Source organism: Sceloporus undulatus, chromosome 2, assembly GCF_019175285.1.
Source record: "Sceloporus undulatus isolate JIND9_A2432 ecotype Alabama chromosome 2, SceUnd_v1.1, whole genome shotgun sequence".
NCBI classification, from domain to species: domain Eukaryota; kingdom Metazoa; phylum Chordata; class Lepidosauria; order Squamata; family Phrynosomatidae; genus Sceloporus; species Sceloporus undulatus.
Window position 1 is genome coordinate 4,137,734 of NC_056523.1, and position 10,796 is coordinate 4,148,529.

The 10,796-nt window shown below is 38.5% G+C and overlaps 1 protein-coding gene across 2 annotated transcripts in view; it reads left to right on the forward strand.

Annotated features, from left to right (window-relative positions):
* LOC121922979 (zinc finger protein 883-like) overlaps positions 1-9,961 on the forward strand; it is a 12,925-nt gene extending 2,964 nt beyond the window's left edge. The window contains exons 2-3 of one of the 2 annotated variants that reach the window (XM_042453009.1): positions 2,159-2,282; positions 2,840-9,961. In XM_042453009.1, coding sequence (XP_042308943.1) covers positions 2,228-2,282; positions 2,840-4,617 — 1,833 coding nt within the window. In that variant the 5' untranslated portion in view covers positions 2,159-2,227 and the 3' untranslated portion in view covers positions 4,618-9,961. The remainder of the gene's footprint in view (positions 1-2,158; positions 2,283-2,839) is intronic. The other variant, XM_042453010.1, reaches the window with a different exon arrangement.
* Positions 9,962-10,796: the final 835 nt, after the last annotated feature.

The following is a 10,796-nucleotide window of genomic DNA, read 5'->3' on the forward strand; positions in this document are numbered from 1 at the left end:
GTTTTCTGTGTGTTTTTGGTGCTTTTAATGTTAACAAGTCTGCCTTGTTGTGACAATGATGGGGATGATGATGGTGATGGTGATATTGATATCAGCAAGCCTCTGAGGCATGGCCAATGTAAGTTGCTCTGATTTTTAGAAACTCATGCGCAGTGAAGAAAAACCAAAGTACCTTGACCAAGTACACACTTCTGAGAAGTACTATTGGGGTAAGAAACCTGAAATCGAATGCAAATCCACTTCTTGTTAAACCACCTTGACATATCCAATATGCATAGCCATGTTAACCCATGTTCAGTGTTAAACCCAAAGGGTTTGATTATGGAATAAGCCTCTGAAATATGCAAGAGGCCATGTTAAATAAAGCCATGTTCAATGCCCAAATGTGCTTCGTGTGTGTTTTTGAATGAGGACGGGTGTTTGGCCAGAGAGGGAAGTACATTTCTGTCATCTGTCTAGGAATAATGCCCAAATGTCCTCCATTTTGAGCATGGCTAAGAAACATGCGTTTATATTCATACTTTTAAAAAGCATTAAATTTTTTCACACGTCCTCCATTCTATAAACATGTCCTACATTCGGGGGGTGGGTAATTTTTGTCCTACATTTGTCCTACATTTTAAAACATTTGTCCCGGTTTGGAGGTTGACAGTTATGGCAACCCTAAATATATGGCATGCAGCAGCTAAGCAACCCCCCCCCCCCTTTGTCTCCTTCACAGACAGTTCAGTAGCACCAGAGGCCTAGTCTGGGGGAAATGATGTAAGAAGAATGCTGTAATGGATACCCCAAACCACAATCCTTTTCTTTATAATGGCAAGCGCCTGGGACTGTTGTTATCCCAATGCTGCCACCAATTATGTAATGGAGTCCCTCTTTTACGATGGCAGACGCTTGGGCTTTTCTCATCCCACCGCTGGCCACCAAATATGTAACGGATCCCCTTTCTTAGATGGCAGGTTCACCTTATTATCTAATATAGTAGCGTGGATATAATATATATGACTGACAAGCCTTTAGGTAAACCAAAATAAGAACTTTATTGAACAAAGGGGTTTAAACAGATATGACTTGAACTAAGTGGTATTAAACAGCTGTTAGTTCAGGCATGTGTTACTTTGTTGCAGTTGTACTCTCTACTGCAGGGGTAGGCAATCTTTTTGAGCCGGGGGCCGGGTTGCTGTCCCTCAGACAACTGGGGGGCCGAAGCCAAAAAATAAATAATTAAAAAAAATTTAAAATTAAATATATAAATAAACCAGGACAAATGTAGGACAAAATTTTCAAATGGAAGACACTTTTTTTAAAAAAAAATGGAGGACACATGAAAAAAATTGCTGATTTTTTATAAAATGTTAATATAAATGCATGTTTCTGAGGCTTCTATAGACAATTGCCCCCCAAAGGCCCCGGCGGCAATCGGCGGCAGGACCAGGCTGGGGCCGTTCCCAAGGCCTCGCTGGGCCGCATCCGGCCCGCGGGCCGCAGGTTGCCTACCCCTGCTCTACTGTGTTACTGTTGCTGCTGGGTTTACAACTCACTATCTAAATCACCCGTTTCTTATAACTAAGATTCACTCAATGTTTCTACTAAGGTTTTCTCTTACTCTTAGACCTAACAGTCCCCAAAGCTAAAACTATCCTGCAGGATATTATACTCCAGCCACTCTCTTTCCTAGAGCCCTGGCAGCATAATGGTAGGGAGCCTTTTCCCACTCAGACTCTACCCCTCACCATCTTTCTCTATCCCTGGAACCCTCACTCTTCGGATTCCGAGCCTCAACTAACTATTCCCTCAGGAACTCCTGGACCTTAGTCCTCTCATGGACTCCAGTGTTCCCTCAACTGTTCAGTTCCCAACTGCCCCTCTCAACACTCTCAGCCCTAACTGAAGTTCCAACTGACCCCCAACTGTCAGCTCAGAGTTTTTAAAAGTTCCAGCCCACATTCTATTGGCTGGTCCTCAGCTGCCTTCTGATTGGTCAGCTGGGCGTGCTCTCCGTGACAAATGCAGACTCGGTTCTTTTGCTCACGTGAAATCATTAATCCTCAAAAAATTATTTTTAATACTTTTATAAAAAGCATTTGCAGAGTCGCCCAAATTATTTTTGTTTGAGATGATTTGTGATTAGAGAAATGTGATTTTTCCCCCCTTTCAGCTCCCAGTCTCCTTTGAGGAAACAGCACTGTATTTCACCAAGGAGTGAGATCTCCTGGATCAGGGCGATATGGCTCTCTGCAAAGAAGTCGGGGTGGAAGATGATGGAAACGTGGCCTCTCTGGGTAAGGAGCTTTCTCACCTCCAGTGGATAATTCCTGAAGGGACAGAAATCTGTGTCTGGTGTAGTTAATAGAGGAAACTGACCAGAATGAAATACACTCATCCCTCCATATTTGCGGATTTCATTATACACAGATTTGATTAATATGTTTTCTCTAGAAATATCTAGGTCCTCCAGTGCAACTCTATTGTCAACAAAAGTTGCACTGCAAGACTTAGAGATTCCTAGAGAGAATACTCTACTAGGCATTTGTAGCTCCTCCAGTGCAGTTCTGTGGTCAGTGGCTGTCGGACTTTGACCACAAAGTTGCACTGGAGAACCTAGAGATTCCTAGAGAGGAGTCCTCTCAGATAAAAACATGGTGTTTTTGTTACTTGCGGTTTTTCTATATTCATGGGGATCTTTTGCCCATAACCCTAACGAATATGGAGGAACAAGTGTAGATGTTGTTGACTAAGATGAAGGAGGAGAACGTTGGATAAAAGCAGTGAATGGTCTTGATCCCAAATGAGATACTGGAATTGTGTATTTAACTCCTAATGAGATCTTTTTTCTCAGCAGGTAATGACCAGGAGAAGGAGAATTCTGTAGAGCCATCTACGGTGACATGGGAAACAGCCAAACATGACGTGAAGAAAAAGGAGTTTGTAAATCAAAAGGGACTGAAAAGGCAAAAGAGAAAGCAATCAAAGAATGGGAAGAACTCAGCTGCTTCTCAGGAGGATGATTTTTGTGAACTCTTGATCCCCCAGGAAAACTACAAAGAGAAAAGAAGGGTAAGCTGTTCTGTCTGTGGAAAAATATTTCAATATAAATTTCACTTAGACATACATTGCAGAATCCACACCAAAGAGAAACCATACGAATGCATGGAGTGTGGAAAGTGCTTTAGACAGAAGACATATCTGCATTCACATCAAAGAATACACACAGGGGAGAAACCATATATGTGTGGGGAATGTGGAAAGAGCTTCAGTGATAGGGGAGCATGTACTAGACATCAAAGAATCCACACAGGGGAGAAGCCGTATCAGTGCATGGAATGCGGAATGAGCTTCACTCAGAGTCCAAATCTACAGAAACATCAAAGGTGCCACACAGGGGAAAAACCATATAACTGTGTAGAATGCGGAAAGACTTTCTCTCGTAGTGACACCTTATATTCACATAAGAGAATTCACACGGGGGAGAAACCACATGAATGCAAAGAATGTGGAAAAAGCTTCAGGCAGAGTACAAATCTGCGCTCACATGAAAAAATACACGCATGGGAGAAACCATATAAATGCATAGAATGTGGAAGGGCCTTCTCTCATGGTAAGTCTTTACGTTCACATCAAAGAATCCACACAGGGGAGAAGCCATATCAATCCATTCAGTGTGGAAATAGTCAAAGTTCCTATCAAAGAACTGACACAAGGGAGAAACCATGTACGTCATGCATGGAATGTGGAAAGAGCTTCAGTCGGTGTGCAGATCTACGTAGGCATGAAAGAATCCACACAGGGGAGAAACCATATAAATGCATGGAATGTGGAAAGAGCTTCAGTGATTGTGGATCATGTGCTAAACATCTGGGAACCCACACAGGGGAGAAACCATATCAGTGCACGGAATGTGGAAAGAGCTTTCGTCAGAGTGTAAGTCTACGCTCACATCAAAGAACCCACACAGGGGAGAAGCCATATGAATGCATGGAATGTGGAAAGAGCTTCAATGAGAGTAGAAGTCTACGCTCACATCAAAGAACCCACACAGGGGAGAAACCATATAAGTGCATGGAATGTGAAAAGAGCTTCAGTGAGAATAGAAGTTTACGCCTTCATCAAAGGACCCACACAGGGGAGAAGCCATATAAATGCATGGAATGTGGAAAGAGATTCACTGATAATGGAGGATATACTAGACATCTAAGAATCCACACAGGGGAGAAACCATATAAATGTATGGAATGTGGAAAGAGTTTCAGTAAAGGGACTAGTCTGACTTTACATCTAAGAACCCACACAGGGGAGAAACCATATAAATGCTTGGAATGTGGAAAGACCTTCTCTCATAGTCAGTCTTTACGTTCACATCAAAAAACCCACACAAGGGGGAAGTCCATCAAATGTGGAAAGTCCTTTTCTCATAGTCAAAAGAAGCCATATAAATGCATGGAATGTGGAAAGAGCTTCAGTCGGTGTGGAGATCTACGTAGACATCAGAGAACCCACACAGGGGAGAAACCATATCAGTGCATGGAATGTGGAAAGAGCTTCAGTCAGAGTGGACATCGACGTTTACATCAAAAAACCCACGTAAGAGACAAGCCATATGCACTTGGCTCTCCATAGCCACGGATTCCTTATCTATCCATCCACGATCTGAAAAAAAAATTAATGTATATCTAAATTCCAAAAAGCAAACCTTTATTTTGCCCCTTTTACTACTCTATTGTAAATAATGAGACTTTCGTATCCACAGGGGTCCTTGAACAGATACCAAGGGCCCGTTGTAAATACTTAGAATGTGGAAAGAGCTTCAGTGATAGCAGAGTATTGATTGAATATCAAGTAACTGACTCAGAATGATGTATTGATGCTAATATAATGAATGTATTAATGTTATAAATAAAACATCAAATGTAGAATTGTACTTCAATCCGATAACTTTTGAAGAAGCAGAATATTTATTCAGCTTCATTACACTTCTGTTGCTTTAGGGAAAACCAGATTTTATGTTAGCTGGGAATGTCTCCCAAGAGAGCACTGTACTGGAATACCTTAGTTAACAAAGTCTCTCATGTTGAAGCTTCTTTTTATAGTCCATCTACACCTACGTAGCCTCCATTATCCTTATCCTGTCTAGCTGGACTTTTTGAAGTAGCATTGCCATTGGAAACATGGCAAAGGAAGTCTGGGCTTGAATGAAAAAGTCATCACCGGCTGCATTTTGGAAGAATATAGACCTTCCCTGAAGGGGCTGTTTTATTTCACATTTGTGTATTTTGGTTAAAAAGTTTGTTGAAACATGTGAAATGTTCTTCCTTTTTGTGGGGCACAAACCTATCCCTATTCTTTCCATGTTTTTTCTATCCCTAATACCAAATTTTCTATTAAAGAAGTAATACCCAGGAACACATCTACTTCATGAGGTATGCCAGTATTTTTCTGAATTTCACAGCGACAAAAAAAGTTTAGAGGAAAACAAAATTCAGAGGTATAGAATTTCTTTAATGTATTTTGCTTCTTGAACAAAACAACACGTGATTTTTTTGTTGTGCTTTTAAAGGGGAGAGTCAGACAAATCACATGGTAGAATTGCATCCCTATATCTATATGGGTCAGTTTCTAGAGGTGATTAGTTGAACTGCAACTTGCCAGTCTCTGAGAGAGAATTCAGGCTGCTTAATGCTGAGTTTGAAGTGGAAAGCGTTTTTAAAAGGTCTTGCATACAGAAATATAAAATGTGTGGTTTGATATCCCATTGTTTTCTGTATATTTTTGGACATCCACACACATACCCATTCCCCCTAATAGATGTGGTTGGGATTAAGTTTTTGTTTGTTTGTAGTGTATTGAGATTATGTCAAGAGGAACATATGTCAGCTTCTGTATCCATAGACTGAGCTACCCATGGCATGAAAATATTCCCCTGCCCCCCAAAGCAAACCTTGATTTTGTCATTTTATATAGCGGACAACAGAGGTATGATATATGGTTTGAGCACTGGACTATGACTCTAGATAACAGGATTCAAATCCCCACTTGGCCACGAAAAGCACTAGGTGACCTTGGGCAAGTCACACTCTCTCACCCTCAGAGGATGCTAATGATAAATCCACACCGAAGAAACTTGCCAAGAAACCCCAAGCCTATTGACAAAATAGTATTAGGAGGTGAAAAGGGATTTATTTAAAAAATTATAAATTACTTTTAATTGATTTGCTGAAGGAAGAAACTGTTAAAGAAACAATGGTAAAATGGATGCAAAACATTGACAGAGTAATACTATTAGAAATGTGGGAGCCGTCTTGGAAATATAATCAGAAATTTACCAGATGTAATACACTCAAAGAAAACTATCTAAACATCTTTCATAGATGGTATTTAACACCTTGCAGACTATCTAAAATGGAAAAAAACCACATTTGAATCATGTATGGTGGCAATGTCCAGAGGTTAAAAAATATTGGGTAAATATACATAAAGTAATGCAGGAAATCTTAGAAATAAATATCCCCCACTACCTGAATTGTTTCTATTAAATATTGTGAATGTAATTCAAATTAACTTGACTCATCATTAGATTAGGATAATATTATATATGATCTCTGCGGCAAAAAAATGGAAATCAAAGACTATACCCACAACAGAGGAATGGGAATTAAGAGTTTATGATTTAATAACAATGGACAAACTGACAATGTACATCGCAGGGAAAACAAACCAAGATTTCGAAAACAAATGGAGAAAAGTACAAACATATGAAAATTAAATGGGAAAAACACGATGTATAAAAGTCGATACCTAACAAGGTAGTTATACCTTAAACTAAGAAATATAACTATTTGCTTTTGTGAAAAGCACAGAGAATTGTGAATAAGTGTGTAATAGACAATAGGTAAATGGATTAAGTATACAAGCAAAATGGAATTATTTAGGGGAAAGAAAAATATAATTTATATCATTGTTTTTCTATCAGAGGCTTTCCAGGTTTTTTTTAATATACAATACATATATTATTATTGCTGTATAAATTTTTATGTATACATTCTAATAAAAATTAATTTAAAAAAAGAGGAGAGTGACTAAACGAGTGAAAGGTCTGGAAACCATGCCCTATGAGGAGAGACTTAGGGAGCAGGGCATGGTTAGCCCGGAGAAGATAGGGTTAAGAGGTTGCATGATAGCCATGTTTAAATATCTGAAGTCATACTGCAAATGGAGTAAATTTGTTTTCTGCAGCTCCCCACCTGCTTTGCTAGCATCTCTTTGAAATTTGGAGAAATTATAATAAAAGGAGGCCTGCGAGAGGAGATTAACTGCGGGGATCTTTTCACCTATGTATACCAGTACTAACTGCAGAGAGTGCTCCAGTTTCAGTAAAGTGTGTTGTTCTATTTAGAAATATGCAAAGGTGCACACAGACATACAAGAACTGAGGTATTCTTAAAAATCATACAACTCTATTGAAAGAAAGATGTGGAAGGTTGGATAGGGAGAAGTACGGGGTTAAAGAGGGCAGTAGTTACTGGTCCTGAAAAGAGGCCCATGGAGAACATAGAGTATCTAAGCTCGCATCTAAGGGTTACACAGAGAGAGGACTTGTCTGTGATCATTGTGGCTAGGGCTGGGGCATCAAAATATGGCAGCCAGGTTGGTTGTAGGTAAATCTAAATACAACCCTATTACACCTATCTTAAAATCTCTACATTGGCTGCCTATTAGCTTCCGGGCTCAGTACAAGGTGTCGGTTATTACCTATAAAGTCCTACATGGCCTGGGGCCAGACTACTTGAGGGAATGCCTGCCCCCATACAATCCTTCCCACACACTCAGGTCCTCTACTACAACAGAAGAAAGCCAGGCTGGTGGCAACTTCCCAGAGGACTTTTCCAGCCGCCGCTCCGAAAATGTGGAACGACCTACCGGAGGAGGTCTGCCAAATTACATCTTTAGAGGCCTTTAAAAAGGTAATAAAGACAGGATTAAACACACCCCAGAAAAGAAGGAGAGTTTTTCTTTTTTTAGAAAAAAACAAAGCAGACGTGGTTTGTCTACAAGAATCTCGTATTAGGAATAAAGATAAAAGACTAGTTAAGAACAAAAAATTAGGGAAAGAATATATCTCCGCTATTGACAAGAGTAAAAGAGAGGTGATTATTTATGTGAGAGAACACATTGAATCTAAAGAAATTTAAGGATCAAAACGGCCATTATTTGGGTGTTGAAATCATCTGGAAAGGTAAAAAATGCTTAATACTAGGCATATATGGGCCCCTAGAAAATAAAAATGCTTTCTACCTTAAGATCCAAGAAAAATTGGCAAATTATGAATATGAAAATATTATAATTCTAGGGGATTTTAACAGTGTAATTCAACCCAATCTTGATAAATTCTCAGAGAAAAAAATAAAGGAAACACAAGGTAAATTACCTAAACAATTCTTTGAACTCATGGATAATTATGGCTTGATAGAAGTCTGGAGACACTTATACCAGAAAGATAGAGGGTATACATTCCACTCGGAAATCCATGAGCCTTTTTCCAGAATTGATATGTTTTTGATATCACAAAGTCTAATTAGAGATGTAAAAGTAATGTCAATTCTTAATAGAGAAATTTCGGACCACAACCCGGTAATTCTGATTTTGCAACGAAAGATAGAGATTAAGGAAGGAAAGTCAGAACTAGGGAAATTAATGTTGGATAATCCGGACAATTTGATCAGGAAAATATACAAATTATTATTGAAATATGAAATGGAGGAAGAAGTGGTTAAAGAGCATATGATTAAGTGGGCAAAGAACATAGGCCACCCCATAGAATTATCACAATGGGAGAAAAAATTCACAGTTTCTCAAGGACTGCGTGAGAATTTTTACAAGATGTTTTACCATTGGTACTTATCACCGGAAAAAATAGCAAAAATTTATAAACTAAATAATAATAATAAGTGTTGGAAATGTAAAAAAGAAATTGGAACCTTTTACCATCTTTGGTGGACTTGTAAAAAAGCTAGAAACTACTGGAGAGAGATAAATGGGCAAATCAGCGAAATTTTAGGGAAATCAATAAACTTAACTCCAGAATTATACCTGTTAGGTATCTTTGATAATAAAATGATAGGGAAAGATGAAAAGATTTTGTTTTACATGGTAACCATAGCACGTATCTGTTATGCCCAGAAATGGAAGAATGAGACCTGTCCAACAATGGAAGATTGGATGCTCAAACTATACGAAGCAATAGCAATGGATAAGTTGACTTTAGCCTTGAGAGATGGACAAGGAAATCAAATAAATGAGGAATGGAATAAGGTTATAAAATTTTTGGAACAAAAATGGGGTTGAACCGCGACTGTCTTTATAACCTGAAATTAGAATCAGGGATGAAATATAAGATTAGCAGAATGAATTATACATATGTATCCTTTACGGTTCTATTAACATTTATGGATGTTGTTTATGATATGTATATAGAATAAGGAATGTAGGATCCACTTTAAAGAGATAAAGGATCAGAAAGTCAAAACATACACTAATGGATCAAGATTGGTATAGGAAGTCACTATTTGTTTGTATGAGAAGCTACTAGTGAATTGAAGAAAATAATAAATAACCTACGAAGAGTTTAAAAGACTAGAATAGAAGAATGTAGATTAAGATAAGGGGAAGATAAAGTAAGTGAAGAGGAAGGTAAGAGTAGGTAGAGTTTTGGATAAGAGAAGGAGATAGGAGAGAGAAGCGATAGAGGAAGGAAAGTGGAAAGGGAGAGTTTAAGATAAGATGAGATGGTTAAGATAGGATATAGAGAATAGAGAGAGAAGTAACGAATAAACTCTTGTAACAGAGCAATAAGACTAGAGCTTAATGTATAGTTAATAATTATATGTTTATTTTTGTATGTCTTGTTTGTATTATTATTGTTTTTATTTTTGTTTGTCTGTTTTGTTTTGATTCCTTTTGTATTTGTTTGTGGTCATTATTGTATTACATTGTATATATTATGTATAATGTGTATTTTTAATAATAAATTTTTTTTAAAAAAAGGTACTAAAGACGGATCTCTTTCGGGGAGCCTTCCCAGACTAACCTCCAAAATGAGAACCTGAATTGCTCACCTACCCACTGTCTCTCCCTATGACCACTCCTGTAAAAAAAAATTGTGCTCCAAATTTTAGCTGCATTCTCTATGCAACTGGGTGTAATGTGTGATACTGCTGCTATTATTATATAGTATGATGTTTTATTTGTATTTTAGCAGAAGGAGGGAGGGCTAGGGGATTAGGATCATGTTACTACAGTGCGCGGCTTTGAGCGTATGTGCTAAAGCTGCGTGGGAGTGTGCGGGGCGGTGCATCCCATTCGGATAAATGAGGTGCATGCCTGTGTGGGCTCAAGCATAGGTGGAATTCACATTTCCTGGGGGGGGGGGTCCTGAATGGATTCTCCTGCGTAAGGCGAGGTTCCACTGTACTTTTTTTTAATGTTATATTGGACTGTTGTTACCCGCCTAGATACTCAAAAGGGAAATGTGGGATATAAATAAATATTTAATTATTATTATTGTTATAGGGTGGATTTATACCCCATTTCATATCCTCAAGGGGTGTGTTGCATTATATTCAGTATAAGAAAAGTCTTAATGGCTTTCCCAGGGGAATTTCCAGAATGGCTGATGGCTTTCGCTCCTGAGGGACAATACATTGATTAGAAGTGAAACAATCCCTTAATAATCCGGCAAGAAAGGTTGTATGGGAACATGATCATAAGATGGGGTAAAGAGCATTTTACTCTGATTGCTTTTT